Here is an 18,477-nt window from a genome sequence, read left to right on the forward strand (position 1 = left end):
ACGCCAATTTACCAGAACATGACTGTCTACCTCTTGTTGACATTCACTTCCATAATACCCAATGACTAATACCTATGCAAAATAAATAGCTCCCTAGATTGTACCTTGATAAGTACACAGAGCACATAGCTTATGGATGTTAAAATTGTTTCTTATCAATTTGTGTATATTTTAAAAAACAATAAAGGAATTTTAGGAACAAAATAAAAAAACCCCGCTTTACAAAAAGGTGCCCAATTATTGCTTATGTCAAGTTAAGAGGAGAAAGGAAAAGACAGTTAATTATTGATGAAATATGATTACAATAATATGACACTCACATTCCTGAAGGTTGAAATCATTGGGCGCCTTAGCAGACCACAACCTCATTGTGTTAACAGTGTTATTTTTGTATCCTGGCACTGGGGTATCGTAAGGCATTGCAAGCACCATCTGTAAAGCAGAAGTCATTCCTTGTCTTTCATTTTATCAAGTTTAAGAAGCAAGGACAACTAAAAAAACCCACTTCATTAATGACTTTTTATAATCTTGATACTCTGGAGAATTGCTTCTTTTATTTAATGGAGATGGATAATGACAAGAAAACCATAAAAAAAAACTGTAATATGAAAACAAATAACTTAAATAAAACTAATATTTAAAAATCTTAAATTTTAAAGATTTTACATACATTTAATAAATATTCACATATGAATAAAACTAATTTTTAAAAAGTCTGTCAGCAAGATTAGCCAAAATTTCTGAAAATTTCCAATGAAGTAAATGAATACATATTACTTAATAGTTGAAGAAATTGCATCACTGAGAGGTCAAGTATGTTGACATTTATGATAAAACTAACATTAATATAGATTTATAATCTCACCATAATCCTGTGAGATAGAAGTCTATGTACCATCGGGACTTGGGGAGGTATGGCAGCTCTGCCCAGTTTCGTATCATTAACAAATAACAGAGCCAAGTCCAGAGCCCATTTTTTTTTAAACCAGAAATCCAAGACACTTCCAGCTTTATAAATTGAACTCACTACATACAGCAATGCCTCCCCCTTAATTAAGATGAAGTAGATATATATCAGAATTCAACAACCACAGCACCCCCATGTTATACATTAATCTCTCAACAAATATTATATGCTGAGGTCCCAGTGGACGTGATCTAATTTTCCTCAAAGAAATGAAATAAATATCTGGATGCTCTGTCACAAAGCGGAAGGTACGGAACAAGAGAGGAATTTAAAGTTCATTACAAATGACTCCATGGTCCAACTGGGCAGTTTCTTAGGGGCTGTTCCACTGGAAATCTGATATCTACATCGATTTATTTTCTTCCCACTTTCTACTCCAATTTAAGATAAATCTATCTCTGTCAAAAAATGCCATTTTATCTACAAACTTCAACAATGAAGAAAATAATAACATATAACTGCTACTTCATTGCTAGCAGCCCCTAATGAACTATAAAGAGGAGCTTCCTTGGCATATTGAAGGACTGGCTTTCTCTCTCCTAACCATTTTCTTCTAAGTGAAAATGCCAGAGTTACAGGAAAAGAAGAATGCCTTATCTATCCTTTGATTCTTTGAACTAAACCCTACATGGCTGCAACAGACCTCATCAAGCACATAGGACAATGGTACAATAAAGCTATATAACTACATCTTTATATCTGATTTATTTCATTCTGTTTTGTCTGACCCTACTTTTCTCCTAGAGGTTGTAATACCTGAGTATCCAACCACTTCACTCCATCTGCAGTATGCTCCACTCGACCATAGAAATGCACGGGAAGCATGTATTCGGGACGAGCCTTTTCCCAAGGGTTGCCATAACGTAGCCAATCATCGGCTTCTTCAACCTAAAACAAAACAAAAAATACTCGGCAATCTATTTTCCTTCTCTAAAACTAGAATAATCTTTAGTGTGTGTTTTGTATCATCCCTGGGGCATTGATATATATTTCCCAAATCAAGATATGTTGGTGAAATTTGCCTAAAATGTATAACAACTGGTTTTAAAATTAACCTTCTATGGATTCTCAAGGAATCTAAAGATTTTTTATTTTTTAAAATGAGATACTTCCCATTCTATTTTTGCATTCTTTATATAGTTTTACTATTACTTGGTCTCATAACTTTCTGGCTTCCCCTTGCCCAATTCTAATTTTCAAGGAGTTGTTTTCTTCCTTAAGATTCTGGTTCTCCATTTCCAGTTGATTGACTTTCTTTTCATAATTGTCTTGTTTTTCCTGAATTATTCTTTTTTATTTTTCTTTAACCTCTACATTTGTTTCTTGAAGTCTTTTTTTGAGTTCTGTAAATTTTGGGGGCAGGTGTTGGATGTTACTCTCTGGGGTAGGAGAAGCTTAATTTTTTTGTTTTTCTAATTCTATATCCTCCTTTGAAGACAAAACGTGGACTTCTCTCTTCCCATAGTAACTTTCTCACTTTTTCCTTCACCTGCTTATTTGTTTATTGACAAGAGATTGTCAGTGTTATCACCTCAAATTTTGATTTGTGGGAGATGGTGCCTTTGGCCTCAGGTACTCCTTCAGTTTTACACCCCTCATCCTCCCCCATGTAGAAATGAAACTAAGAGCTCTGCCCTCCTTTAAGTGCCCACAGCACCTCCCTGGCTCGCTGCTTCTGCATTCACAAAGCCTACACTTACAACTCACAGTTAGGCCTGGCATCCCTTATGAGCAGAACTGCTCTCAATCTTCCCCATGCCTGGAAGGTGAAAATTCCCAGAGCTGGGACTGGGGCTACTTCCCAGACCAGCTAGTCTGAGGGCTAGCCACTTGCAACCTGAAGGTGTTAACACTTCACAGGAGCCACACCTTCATCCTGGTATTATGTTCTCTGTTCTGCCCCAACCCCTACTTACTTTTTTACCTCTCTACACTCCCCTGAAGAGCTATTCTATCTCGGTTTGTGGGGGAGATCTGGGAAGTTTGAATTTTCTGACCTACTCTTATCTTCCCAGAAAACTCTCTTCCTTTCATCTTTTCTTAGCAAAATAATATTCCATAACAGCCACATACCACAATTTGTTTATCCATTTCCCAATTAAGACTACCTATTTTGTTTTCTTTACTATTAAAAATAAAAAAGAAAAAGTGTTGCTAATATTTTTATAAATATGAGTCCTTTTCTTTCTCTGATTTCTTTGGGGTATAAATCTAGCAGTGGTATCACTGGGTAAAAAGAAAGGCTTGCTCAGTTTAATGACTTTTGGGTCTAGTTCTAAATTGTTTTCTAAAATGGTTAGATCAACTGACAGATTCACAGTTCCTCCCACAATTATAATTCTTTTCAGTTACCTTTGACCATCTGATATGTGTCCAATTTTGTGGTTTTATTTTGCATTTTTCTTATAGGTGATTTAGAACATTTTTTAATATGGATGTTGACAGTATGAAAAGTTCTTTTGAGAAATACTTATTCATTCCTTTTGACATTTTTTTAAATTGAGAAATGGAAAAAAAATTTAAAGATATAAATTAAAAAACAAAACAAAAGATAAAATTGAGAAATAGCTCTTATTCCATAATTTAGTGTATAAATATTTTACACGTGTATATATATATTTTTTAATTTTAATTTGGGAGTTAAACCTCTAAGTTGTTCAATTTCTATTTCTAATGTGGATTAGCAAAAAAAAAAAAAAAAAGTATCAAGCTGAAATTTCTTCCTTTGTTGCAATTTTTCCTTTTTGATATTGGCTATTTTTAAAACATCAGATTCTCTAATGACATCTATTATTTTTTAATCTAATTTTAAGTTTTTATTTTTAAAATTTACATTCTTATATCAAGTTTTATTAGCTTCATAGAGGTTTCATCTTAGGTTTATACACTTACTATGATTTGTTCTTTGACCCACTAATTCTACAAGAGTTATTTATGTTTGACTGTTTTCTTCAAAAGCCCTTTAATGACCATCATTTCTTTCATTATTGTAAATAAAGCTTTAATACCCCTTATTTTTCTGTATTTTTATGAACGTATATCTTGGCATACAATCAGTTTTTTTGCAAAAGTGTCATATATAAGTCAGTAAGGTGAGAAAGAGGTAAGTAAATTGTAGCAACTTTGCTGGAAAAATAGACTTAGATGCCTTTCATACCCATGTATAAAATTACAAGACAGCAAGGTGATATATCCTTTTCATATTTTATATATATATATATATATATATATATATATATATATATACACACACACACACACACACACGTTATGTCTATTCAGTTCTATTTTCATTCAGCTATCTCCAGAAATTTACCATATTCGATTTTTCTAAATTTTTACTTAGGCCCTTAACTTTTTTCTTTTTGGTTAGCTTTGTCTTAATTTTGATAGAGGCAAACTGATAGCCTGAAATGATTTTTGCTATTTATTTCTCTATATAATTTAACTAACTTGTCCTTTAAGTACTGAGATGGTATATTATTTGGTATATACATATTAAATATCAGTCATTTTACTATTTACATTTTATTACAACTTTACTACTATCTACATTTTAATGTAGATACATCATTTTACTAACTGAAGTTCCCTTAATTATGTCATTTTCCTGTTGACTCTCTTAACAGTTATTTTTGCTATTTTCTTTTCTGACATGATTGCTATTCTTCCTTTTCTGAATTTGTTTGAAACAATGTTTTGCTACAACATTTTCTTCTGTGTGAATCGTTTTTACACACACACACACACACACACACACACACACACAGTGTTAAAATTATATAATCATTTGTATGTTTATTGGAATTAAAATTCTACTCAATACCTCCTCTGGATATAAAGGTCACTCTAAGTTGTCAAGGTTATACTTACCAGGGCTAAGAAACTAAAAAGCTTTTGAGTACAAGTCTAGTGATGGAATTTAACAGTTAATCCTGCTGCTGAGTTCAGAAGAAGTTGATAAGACATGGTCCTGGGGTGATGCATATTTTAGTTATAGCTACCCTTAAATTCCCTCTATGAAGTTGGAGTCGGTCAAGTAGGATTAATTAATTACTTACCATATGCTAAACTAGGGATACAAAGGAATACAAAGAAAGGTAAAAAACAGTCCATATTCTTAAGAATCTCACTGTTTAAAGGTACAGTAAAGTTATAGAGGGGTTGCAATTTGTCAGTGGAGGGAAAACCTACAATGAAAAAATCATTTACAGAATAAGGACCAAAAAGGAGAAGTCTGTTTCTCCTATACAGTTAAAGTATTAAGGGGATTCAAGATTAGAAAAACTCAGATACAACACAAAGGTTTATACTTTGAAGTAAGAGAATAAGAATACCCAATGACACTCATGCATATGGAAGCTGACCAACTCACATGTTTCTCTTTATAATCTTGGAGATGATTGTGAAGAGAAAATGGTCAGGAACTTATAGTACCAGGGAGTTTCAACATGTACAGAATTGGTAACAACAAAATCCCACGAAGATAGTGGAAAACTACACAAAGTCAATGGTGATAATTAGAATCCTATTAATATGAAAAGGATATATCACCTTGCTGTCTTGTAATTTTATACATGGGTATGAAAGGCATCTAAGTCTATTTTCCCAGCAAAGTTGCTTCAATTTACTTATCTCTTTCTCACCTTACTGACCTAGCTGGTATGCATTACTGTTAAATACTTTTCTCAAAATATTCTAAATTCTCAATCTCTTAAATACTACTCTCAAAAATATTCTACTCAAAATATATTCTCATAGCTCCACACCATTACTTCTAGTTAGGCATCAATATAGTATGATCCATTTGTGATCCCTAACCAAACTACCTAGTCTTCAACACAGATTCTAATTACAACTGGGAATAAACAATGAAAAAAGTTTAAGAGAGTGACCAAGATCAGTTTCTAATGGTAACAATGGCATGCAACAAATGCAACAAAAAAATGTAATTCAGATATTTGATACCAATTCTACTTTACCCTAGTTTATTGGTTAATTTAATTGGTTAACTGGTCTGTAATCATTCAAAGAAAAAGGTGTTAGAAGCCAGATTGGGAAATATTGATTTCTTTCTCATATAGAAGATCTTCAATAGAAAAGGAATCAGATAAAGATAAAGTTGGGAAATATTTATTTCCCAACTATCAACATACCTGCCAACCATTGATAATTTTCTGATTAAAAATGCCAAATTCGTAACGGATTCCATAACCATAGGCTGCCAGTCCCAATGTAGCCATTGAATCCAGGAAACAAGCTAAAAATGTAAAACAAAAAATCATTATCAATTTAGAAATATCTACAGAAACTAAATTATTACATCTGACTCCATGTTAATGTTAAGACATTCAAAAGTAAACTATTTACTTTGGAGGGTATTTTTCAAGTCAGGGATATTTGTAATTCCAGGGAAGTTGAACAGGATTACAAAGGATAAATAAATAAATGTTGGTGTTAGCACCTATAGAATAGGTTAACTTTATTTTCTTTAGGTCTAACTTTTCCTATTATTTTCCACTTTTGATTCCTCCCAAACTTGGAATCTTCTCTTAGTATTTACAATTTAGACCACAGGAATTATAATCTCAAGAACTTTCTTCAAATCCCACTTTGGCTGCATTTAACCTTTCCAAGGCCTCAGTTTCTTCATATGAAAATAAGCTTTAATAAGCTTATTTTTTATATTTAATATATAATATAATTTAATATAAATTAATATAATAAAATAATAAATACAAAATATAATAATAAATATAATTTAATATAAATAATATAATTTAATAATTAGATTATCTTTAAATTTCATTTCAGTGATATGGTCTTTGTTCTGCTGCCACACAGGAGGAAGATGAACAATTTGGGGACTTAATATTTATGTCTATCTATATATTTGGAACAAATGTCATTGAATGTCATCAGGCTTAGCTTAGCTTCAAAGTCTAAAAAGCTCTTAAGCCTTTTTCTGTCAGTGAAAAGCAAAATCCAAGTCAACTTCTTTCTCTAGATTTAAGGACAGAAGATCTTTTTTGATGAATTGATGAATATCAGCATCATTTAGACTTTATAGTATAAATTAAAGTTTATAGAATTTTCACTCTTCAAATTCTAAATGATACGATCTCTGAATTTTCTACCTGAAATCTTGATTTCACAAAGGCATGTGATGGTCTTTCGTGATATGACTGAGATAGAGAAAATGTGAGCTGAATATTTATAATAGGGTGAATTTGCAACCAGTTGAACAATCATGTCCCAAAATTGCTGATTAATACATGGACAACTTAGGCAATGTATTCAAGTAGACAATAGATAGCAGTTTAGGTACTACCCATAGGCAATAAACATAGATCCAGAACTGATTAGAAAGAGAAAAATAAATGGGATTACATATAATGATCCAATAGTGATCAATGTCACAAAAGCCTACCACTTTAACTTGAATGGACTCCTAGTGATACTGCATGGCAGCAAATAATAGAATACCACAATCTCAAAAGAAGTTCAATTGCAAGTGAATCAAAATAAAATACAAGATTATACACAGTAGGTATATGCAAACTGTGAAGCCACCAACAATGATAATTTTGCAAGTGATAAGTGATTAAATCATCAACCTCATGTATTACCAGAAAATTGTGTGGGGTTTTTTATATAACACAAGAGATAACAGCAAATCCCAGAGCTATGTTCAAAGCAAGAGATTTTAAAAGAATCAGAGGAAGAATTTTAATCTATTGAGTGGATTTTCTATGGGGAATATATAGGAAAAAAAATATAGGAAAAAAAAAAAGAATCTCAGAATTGGACAAGATCAAGAATTAAAGAAAAAGACCTACAGAATAAAAAGGTAAGGATAGGCAGCTGTCTAAACTGAAAAAACATACTGGTAAGATTCATTAATGTTCATTAATGTAAAAGGTGGCACTTTTAAAAGTACAATGTGTCCTTCCTCATTTCACTACAAAAGGAAATGTGTATGTATTCTTGCATATTTAGATATACTTAAAAATATTAAAGTACAAAACGGAAATCATATCACATTATACCTGTAATATAGCTCTATTTTCTTAAACTATAAAAGCCACATTAAATATTTAAAAATGAGAAAAACTTGTATTTCATCTCAAATGATAATAGTTTGATTGAAAGATAACAGATTTAAAGAAAGCAGCATCCTTAGAAGGAAAGCCATGGGATTCCCATGCGCATTTACTCAATTTTTTCATTCAATATACAATGCCTAATTCTGCCAGTCATTGGCATAACGAGATAAAAACTGGTATGAAAAGAACCAAATGGCATGAAAGGATACCAAAATCTGATGATAATGAACCAAGTGGCTAAATGGAACTGTGAAGGCTGTTACTTCATTCTCTTCCCAATTTATTCTTGGTAGGGAGATGTAGTAACATTCTAAGGATTACCGACTTTTGAAACACAGAAATTATCTGAAGAAAATTCCTTACAAAATAGATTTAGTGAAATGGAAAAAGCACATACATCCTTACAAAATAGATTTGACAAAATGGAAATGAAAACTCCTTGAAAAACAGAGAATTTGTGAAATGGAAAAAAAATGCACTGAACAAAACAACTCATTTAAAATTTGGCCAAATACAAAAGGAGCTAAAAAAACAAAAAAAGGATTCATGACTTTTTAGCTCAGAAATAGGTCAGACCAGAAAAAAGGAAAAAAGATTATAATTACTACTGAGAGATAAAGGTAACAGGTTCTGGAAGTGAACCCATGGATAAACATATCTGTATAGAACTAACTTTTGCTTGCTGATTTATTTCACAGATATAAGAAAATTCTATATGTAAAATACTGACAAAGGCACTGAATAAAAGTGAATCTGTTTATACCACATATATGTATACTTTAATGTCTGAACACTAGTTTAAAATAGTTATATTAAGGAATTTAAGCCATCAACCAATTTAATGATTTTTTGTTGTTGTTGTTGAGGCAATTGGGGTTAAGTGAATTGCCTAGGGCCTGAGAGCCAGGAAGTATTAAATGTCTGAGGTCAATTTTGAATTCAGGTCCTCCTGACTTCAGGGTTGGTGCTCTAATCCACTGTACTATCTGCTGCCCCTGGAATCTTTGTTTCTTACTGTTTTTCTTGCCCTACTCCTGACTGTAAATGTATAGATAAAAAAAGTCTTTCAGAGAACAGCCCAGGGCCATAAAAACAGGCCCTCACTTTTATACAGCAAATAATAAATTGGCATGATTAGTCAGTGAAGTCCTTAGATACTACTTCCTTTTTTGCCCGTTCAGACAACTGTAATTGTAAAAGATCCAAACATATAAAAATCTTGTCTCTCCACCAATTGCTCTCCAAGAATCCTTGAGAAGCAAAGAAGCTAATGCAGCAGCATCTGCCTGTCAGAAATAGGACTTTTTCTATATGTAAAATGAAAGCTAGGAAGTTATTGTCATCCTTGGAATTGGATCCACACATTGTGCTTAACCACTTTACTCACAGGCAGAAAACACTGCTCAAATATGGAAATGAAGAGAAAACAAGCTACAATGTGCTTAAACTTACCATCGATATTCTATTTGTGTTTCCTTCCATAAACTTGGCTTCTAAAATTTAAGTTTTGTGTGAGCTATTTTTCATTTCATTGGTATGGTTACCAACTTGCTACATATCATCTTTTTTAGAAAGCATTTCTGTCTAAATGATAAAACAAGTTATCAGAAAACCTTGACCATCTCTTCTCCCCTAAAAGCCTCTGTGAATTTCCCGGCCAAGTTAACATGTGAATGGTTAATTTTTTTCCTGTAAATATAAGTGGTTATCTTTGAATCATTTTGGTAAATTTTTCATTAGTATACATATTGTGTCAAAAATGGTTTAAACTTAAAATATGTCAAATAAAATGCTCAATGCATAATATTTATAATAAAAAAAAAAAACCAAACATGTGAATGGTTATAAAATGAGATGAACCACAAAAACTTGTAATTACCTGCCAGTCTCCCCAATCCTCCATTACCAAGACCTGCATCTTCTTCTATTTCCTCAAGTTCTTCCAAGTCTAATCCCAACTAAAAATAAAGATAAAGTTAAATTTAATATATAACCAAAAAAGGGAAAAGAAGATAATTAATCCCAATTAATTTGGACTGGAAAAGCCAACATATCCTATTCTTTGGTTTTGACTTTTTGTTGTAAATACTCCATCTTAATTTCAAAAAACAGACACCATAGAGTTTCCACAGACATTTCCAAAAACCATGAGAATTGAAATCAGACATGTATTAATAAAGAAAATCAGTGGCAGGTTAAGCCATTTATAATGCAAGAAAACATTTTAAAACGAAGTTGATCAGATTTTTCAGTTTCTTGTATTCAAATGCAGAATGCTGGTCCATACTGCATTGATATGATACTTTTGTTTAAAAAAAAAAAAGTCAATAAGCTCCAAGCACTTTTATCTTTACTTAATTCATATGATCTCACATAGATGCAGGTATTACATCTCGCCCATACCAAAGATAAAGCACCAAAGTTCCAAGTTCCAAAGTTACCATTTGCTCAAGGTTATGGTTGGTCATGATTTAGAGACAGTATTTCTTTTTTCAGTCCAACAAGCCTTTTGTTTTTATGCTGTCTATTCTCTGGGACTAAGATTATTACAGTTACTCAAGTTAAGCTTCTCTTTAGCACATTCCAGGCAAGGGGACTGAAAAGACAGGAGATGGACTGTTTTGTATGAAGAATAGAAAGTAGGTCAGTTTTATAAAAAACAAAAGGCAGTAACAACTTATTAAAAAAAAAAAATCCTGGAGAGGAGGAAGAAGGGAAAAGTCAATCAAGCCAATGAAAATTATCTTGCAATAGCAAAAGTAACAAATGAATGTACATTCCAATTCTTAAAATCTACAAAATGCTAATAATAAACCTCAAAAACAAAAGTTACCTCCAAAGTTTCCCAGGACCTCCCTCTCAATCCTATTCTCAATAAATGTGGAACAGCATGATGGGTAGAACACAGAAAGGCAGAGAGAAAGGTCGGATTCAAATCCCACCTTTAGAGATTTAGTAGTTTTGTAACTAAGGACAAGATATAATCTCCAAGAGTCTTGTTTTCTCATCTATGAGAATAATAGCACCTGCCTTAAAGAATTATTAGAAGGATAAAAATGATAGTACAAGTAAAGCATTTAACATGTTTAAATACTTTGTAAATGTAAATTACTATTAAATCTACAATACTTTACATTTCATTAAACTGATAATGAGCCATTTTCTCCTTTTACAAGGCCTTTATAATCAATCAACTGTTAAGTCTCAAAGTCAGAATATCGCTAGCACTTATCTCTTGTTCACAGGACACTACTCTAGTTCAGGCCCTCATCACCTTTTACTAAGGCTACAATGCTAGCCCTCAGTTTGGTATTAATACTTCTGTTCTTTCTATAATCACCTAATTGGTATTCATAGTTCCAGTCCCTCTATTCTGCAATCTCCCCAGAAACCAAGAAATCTTTTCAAAATTATTATTCTCAAATTCTCCATTCTTGATAAACTGGTCCATATACTGCTGATACCCAAATTTGGCATTTAGTCTCAGGCATTTGGACAAGCTATGGCTGGAATAATTTCTTCCTCACTCTACCTTTTAGAATCCTTAGAAACTCTGCCCAGATATCAACTAAAAACTTTCCATGATACTTCTGGCTTTTAGTATTCTCTTTCTCCTCAATTATCCATATGCATTTTTTAAAATCCCTCAATTCAACAAAAATTCCTCAAGGGACGGGGGCAGTTTTTCTTGCACTTCCAGTCCCAAGCATAATTACTGGCAATAAAGTACTCTTTGTAAATGCTTGTTAAATTGAATACAATTTTAAGTATCTTTAATTTCTTGAAATGCTTCCTATCGTCTCCTTCTGTGATCAAGTTATCAGGACTTTTGATTTTAAAATTTGCAGGTCAGACTAAGAAAAAGGAAGTAAAAATTAGTTAAGTGGCTCCTCCCTAACTGGCCCCAAATACTTCATGAAAGCTGGGGTTATATACATTTATATGTCCAGCCTTTAACAAAGTATTTAGCACATAACAAATGTTTGTAAAGTTGGGAAAAGATCACTTAAAAAAAAAAAAAAGAATTCTGATGAAGGGAAAAAATTCTAAATTTTTTAAAGAGTACAGATAATAAGAAAGGCAAATTGAGAAAAGAAAGCTGCATATATTATCAATTGCCTAACTACTTGTTTATCTTTCTAACAAGGAAGAGTTCAATTGGTGAGGGAAGAGGAAGAATATATTTGGAAATGATTGCCATAAAACAAGTCAAACAAAAAATTTATTAAAAAAAATAAATAAATATGCCTATCACTGAAATTAAAGACCATCATGATCTGTAAGATGATAATTTTTGGAGAGATATATAAACTAGTACTTTGTAGATATGAAAAAAAATTTATATGGCCTTATGGTTTTTTATAAAGCACACTATTACAAGCATTATCTCATTTGATCTTACAACATGGTAAAGTAGGCAATGCAAGAGTGATTACACACATTTTTACAAATAAAGAAACAAGATAATAGATAAGTGAAGCAATAAGCTGAAGGTTGCTAACCCTGTTAAGCTGGGCCATAGTACTCTTTCTACCACATCAATTCAATTTAATTCAATAAACATTTATCAACTATCTACTATGTGTTAGATAAGATGCTTCAGTGCTGGGAACACAAAAAGTGTGCTGCTCTCAATTAAGAGATAACATGCAAACAAATATACACAAGGTAAACTATATGCAGGATAAATAGGAAATACTTAATAGAGGGAAGGTACTGGAATAAGAGAGATTGGGGAAGGCTTCTCACAAAAGATGAGATTTTAGTTGGGACTTAAAGGAAGCCAGGGAGATCAGTAAAAGAAGGAGAGCATTCCAGGCATGGAAGACAACCAGAGAAAATGTTCAGAGACAAGAGATGAAGTGTCTTGTTTGTGAAAGAGACAGGAGGCTGGGGTCACTATGTTGAAGAATGTCAGAGAATAGGGTGTAAAGTGTAGGGACCTGAAAGGTAGGAGGAAACTAGGTTATGAAGCATCCTGAATGACCCACAGGTCATTCTGTATTTACTCCTAGAAAAAAGGAAGCCCCTGGAATTTAATGAGTAGACTGACATAATCAGATGTGCATTTGGGGAAAATCCATTTGGTGACTGGTGGATGGAGTGCACTGGGAAGACCCTTCAGGCAGGCAGACTCACCAGCAGGCTATTTGGCCATAGTCCATGAATGAAGGAATGAGGGCCTTCACCAGGGAAGCAAGAGTGCAAGAAGGGAGAAGAGGGCATATTTGAGAGATGGCAAAGTCGAAATTAGTGGGACTTGACAACAGCTTGGATATGGGAAAAGGGGGAAAGAGATCAAGGAATGCAGGATATTTCCTAGTTTTTGAGCATTAGGGACTAGAGAATGATGTTCCCTATAGAAATAGGGAAGCTGTATGGGGGTGAAGTGGGGAAGGAGGATGGAGAAGAGTTTAGGGGAAAAAGCAAGCTCATACAGTGGTAAGTGCCCTCAACTGAGGGTAAAAGAATCTAGGTTCACTCTCTGGCTCCCACTGCTCAATCCAGAAAAGTCTTTTAATTGGAGGAACCGTTGTGCTTCACCTATAAAGGCAGAGGCAGGGATTACCCCTTCTTGCTCTCCATGTAAGTCTGACTTCAAGACTCCTAATAACATAAAAAAGGTAATCATTCCCTGCAGTTCTAAACTAGAGAACAGAAAGAATCCTCCTGAGGCACTGATCTCTTGCTTCTATCCCCTTCCCCAGATATCGTAAGGTAGTCTGCCAACCCTGACTGGGAGTTGTCTTTAACACTAATAAATGCTAAGCCAGGAGGGGGGAAGATAAAGAAAGGAGATATGGCACAGTTGGGAAGAGGAGGGAGCAGAATTGCAGACTTTTTACAGTTGGAAAGAATTATGGCAGATAAAGCAAAGGACTTGAGGCCAGAGAAAACCTGAATTCCAAAAGTTTTATAATCATGGATAAATCACTTATTCTATAGGAATTTAGCCTATTCCTCTGTTAGCCATAAAGGCTTAGTAATTATTGTCGCCCTCATACAATCCCCTTTCGGCTTTATAGGAGCCACAGTACTAATAATTGCCCATTGGACTCACCTCCTCAATACTATTTTGTCTAGCCAATACTATGTACGAGCGCACTTACAGCTGAACCTTAATCCTAACTCGAGGTCTCCAAATAATTCTTCCACTAATATGTACTTGGTGGTTATTATCAAGCCTTGCTAATAACCTAGCCCAACCGCCTTCCCTCTTGGTTTTCTCATCTGTTAAATGGGATGATATACTAACAATTTCAATGAATTTCAGTGAAGAAAGAGCTTTGTTAATAATAATACTGAATTTATTATTATAAAAAAGGAAGACAGGAAGATTCCCTCTCCCTCTTCTCTGTCTCTTACTCTTCTCTGTCTCTTATTATCTCCTTTGGAGATTTTACCAAATGGGAATCAACTGGGAGCTTTAAAAAAAAAAAAACTCAAGTGGGGCTTTAATAATATATGATTTTTAATTTAAATGTTCCCTAAGAGAGTTATTCCTAATTCCTAACTCACCTCTGAATCCTTCAGGAAAAGGTTTCATATAGGCTGGGAAGAGGAAGAAAATATTTAGAAGCTATAGCAAAAAATCTGGGCGGGGTGTGAGGCTAGGAATGGTCAGAAGTCAGGATAATCTATATTATTTATATTCAATGTGCCTTATATTATATATTATCATATTTTATCATATTTTATATATTATCATCTTTTCCATCCTTGATATGTATGGAACAGGAGAAAAAAGGCAAGTAGAGAAGGTGGTTTTAAGAGACACTGTATTCATACCCTTCTGTGATAGAGGAAGGAGTATGGAATAGTGCACATTAAACACCAGACTTTTCTGACAAATTTGAATAATTTTTTTTCTTATTTATTTATTCTTTATTATACAGTAGGAAATATGTGTACTAAAATAAAGCAAATACTTATATATATGTAGTAAGATATAAATATTTTGGAGAGAGAAGGATGACAGGAACTTTTCTTAGTTCAAAACTCTGCCTAGAGATCCAGTGATTGCCAATGTCCAGTTAAATATAAAAAGGGTTTTAGAAGTCTATAAACCTATAAACCCAGGCCAATACAACTCATTATCTTGGCCACCCAAATCCCACCTTTTACCATAAGAAAAAGAATCCTATATTTGGGCCTCACTCCACCTTCATTTCTCTTCTTTATGATCCAAACAATATTTGGTTTAGGTATTTTCACATTTCTAGAAGTATCTAGATTTATGTTACTGAGGATGATTGCTCTAAAAATAACATACCTGATAAATAGCTTCATCACAAGCATTCTGGAGACCCAGATTCACCATTGTATTCTGTAGAGTCCGACCCATGTAGAATTCCAGGGAAAGATAATAAATGCGCTGGAGAAACAGAAAGAAAGTTGTGTTTATTTTAATTCTTATACCTAAAAGCTATGCCTTAATTACTAAAAGCAATAGTACAAGTTCCATGTGAAATGCAAGAGAAAGATTTAAGAGGAGAGCGAAGGAATGAGATCCAAAAGAGAAGCCTACACTGAAAAAATAGTACTTGTGATAAGTATGAAGAACGGTTTGGAAAGGAAATGGAATAGAAGCCAGGAGTTTAAATCTAGAGAGTATTTCAGTGATCCAAATCAACTAATCAATATTTATTAAGCAAACTACTATGTACCAGGTATTGTACTAAGCACTGGGGATTTAAAAAAAAAAAAAAAAAAAAAAAAGGCAAAAGACAGTTTCTGTCTTCCAGAAGTTCACAACCTAATGGGGGACCCAAACACATACAAACATACACACATGGAGCAAGCTATATTTGGGTAAGTAGGAAATAATTAACAAGAAAGAAAGCACCAGAGGCATTTGGAAAAATTCTGTAAAGATGGGATTTTAGTCAGGGAAATCATTAGCAGAGCTGAGGAGGGAGAAGAGTCTAGGCACAAGATGAAGGGTCCTGTTCATAGGATGGCCAGGAAGCTGGTGACATTGGACTGAAGACGATGGGGCAGAGAGTCAGGGGTGTCTATCCACACTGCAAAGGGGGGAGGGGAGGGGTTGGATTATAAAGGACTTTGAATGACAAATCTGTCAAATATGTCAAAGGCTGACGGGGAATTTGAATGGGCCTAGGGTGGGGGAAAAGGGAAGATCTGTCATTTTCAAACTGTGCTTTAGGAAAATGCCTTTGGGGCTGAATGGAAAAGGGTAAAACCTGAGGCAGACACATCATTGGGCCATTTGCAATAGGGATGAGGCAGTGAAGGCTGGTACTGGAGGGGCAGCAATGTCACAGCAGAAATGGAGGCATATTTGAGAGATGTTTCCAAGATGAAATCGACAGGCCTTGGCAACAGCTTGGACATAGGGAGTGAAAGAGAGTGAAGAATCTAGGGTGACTCCTTGGTTGTGAACCTGAGATGCTGGGAGAACGGTGCTGGAATCAAAAGTAATAGAGAAGGTGTGTGTGGGGGGGGGTGGGGGGGAGGGAGATTTGGGGTAATGATAATGAGTTTGGTCCAAACATGTTTAAGAGATCTGTTGAATGTCCAGGTTGAGATGTCTGAAAGGCAGTTCGAAGTCAGCTGAGAGTAGGGCAGAATATCAGATTTAAGAACTGACAGGATGTTGAAGCATAATCAAATATGGAAGAAAAAGAGACAGGACACTGAGGGACACTTTCAGTTAGAGCACATGAGCTGGATGAGCATCCAGCAAAGAAAACTAAGAAGTAGTGGTCAGATACGTAGGAGATGAGCAAGAAAAGTTGTATCCCCAAAACTGGGACAGAAGAGAATTATCAAGGAGAAGAGGTTGATTAACAGTGTCAAAGGTTGCAGACAGATCCAGGAGAATGAGAACCGACAAAAGGTTCCTGGATGTGGCAACTAAAATCAATGGCAACTCTGAAGATAAGATTGGAAAGGGTTAAGGATAAAAGGTTTCTTAAGAGAAAAAAATGGAGGCACTATTGTAAATGAGCTTTTCGAGTTTAACTATGTTGGGTAGAAGACATATAGATGGGAGGTTTAATTTTTGTTCAGTAGTGTCTATGATACCATTTGGTATTTTCTTGGCAGAGATATTGGAGCATTTTGCCATTTCCTTCTCCAGCTCATATTACAGTTGAAGAACTGACACAAGGGCCTTGTGCAACATGTCCAAGGATCACATAGCTAAAAAGTGTTTGAGGCTGAATTTGAATGAACTCAGGTCCTCCTGCCTTCAGGGTTGGGACTTTATTGTGCTACCTAGCACATCCTATCCATGGAAGGATCAAAGGTTTTTCAGAGTAGGAACACTTGGGCATGTTTTTAAGCAGCAGAAAATGCATCATTAGAAAGGGAGAGATTAAAGATAAATCAGAGTAAAAACAACAGAAAGAGAAATCTGTTGGAGAAGGGATGGAATGTGATGGATTGAGCAGGTAAAAGGGTGAGTAGCACAGAGGAGAAAGGCCATTCCATCATGTGATTTCGGATGAAGGAGATGGGGACCAAAAGCACCTGATTGAGAGGATGAGAAAGAGGGAAGATGAGAGAGCTCACAACAAATATATCTCAATGAGATATCTAGCAAGGTGACTTCATGCATATAACATGTTGCTCACCTTTCTCAGTGAGTGGGGGAAATGTGGGAGGGATGAAGAGAATTTAAAACTCAAAAAAATTTCAAATAGTTTTTAAAATTAAGACGTTAACGAGGAGAAAAAAGATCTGAGGTACAATTGTCAGCTGAAGGGGGGGAAGGACAGCTTTCGAGGAGGCAGGATGAAAAGGTTTGGAAGATCTGTTATAGAGAGGACACTGAGTTAATAAAGGAGCGATAGCAAGCTTGCCTTGCAACAGTGAGGTCCCAGTTGAAGATATACAACATAAATTAGTAGTGGACCCCCTCAGTACAACTGCATGAAGAAGGTGGTAAACGCTATGGCTGAGGCTTGGCAAATGGGAGGTGATGGGGTCTGAATAGAAAGATAGTCATGTGAGTGGAAAAAAGACCACTGAGTGTTAGAGATGTTTTAGAAGTGATATGAAAGCCTTTAATGATGGATAGAATTTCAAAAAGGAAGAAATGGGGATGAGGGGTGGGAAGAAACAGGCAAAGTCAGAAGGAAAAGAATCTGGTTATGTATAGGACCATAGATTTAGAGCTGATGGGAACCTTAGAGGCTAATGAACCTAATCCCTTAATGCTCATTTTGCAGATGAAACAGAGGCCTAGAGAGGTTAAGTGATAGAACCTAGATGATAAGAGCTGACAAGTTTCTGAGGCAGAATTTGAAACCAGATCCACCCAATAACAAATCCAGTGCCCTTAACTACAATACATTGCCTCTCAACCCATTCCATGTTTCCTCAACTTGAGTGATTTTTACCCCTCTCTTTCCCAAAATCTTTTATAGAAAATTGACT

General features: G+C 34.5%; 1 protein-coding gene across 1 annotated transcript in view; it reads right to left on the minus strand.

The window, feature by feature from the left end:
• Positions 1 to 18,477, minus strand: part of PYGB (glycogen phosphorylase B) — a 70,303-nt gene that overhangs the window by 37,900 nt on the left and 13,926 nt on the right. Inside the window, exons 2-6 of the mRNA XM_031951005.1 lie at positions 15,347 to 15,448; positions 9,953 to 10,031; positions 6,124 to 6,227; positions 1,724 to 1,855; positions 321 to 432 (exon numbers count right to left, since the gene is read on the minus strand). Of these exons, the coding sequence (XP_031806865.1) occupies positions 321 to 432; positions 1,724 to 1,855; positions 6,124 to 6,227; positions 9,953 to 10,031; positions 15,347 to 15,448 (529 nt within the window). The remainder of the gene's footprint in view (positions 1 to 320; positions 433 to 1,723; positions 1,856 to 6,123; positions 6,228 to 9,952; positions 10,032 to 15,346; positions 15,449 to 18,477) is intronic.

Source organism: Sarcophilus harrisii, chromosome 2 (genome assembly GCF_902635505.1).
Source record: "Sarcophilus harrisii chromosome 2, mSarHar1.11, whole genome shotgun sequence".
In the NCBI taxonomy this organism is placed as follows: Eukaryota; Metazoa; Chordata; class Mammalia; order Dasyuromorphia; family Dasyuridae; genus Sarcophilus; species Sarcophilus harrisii.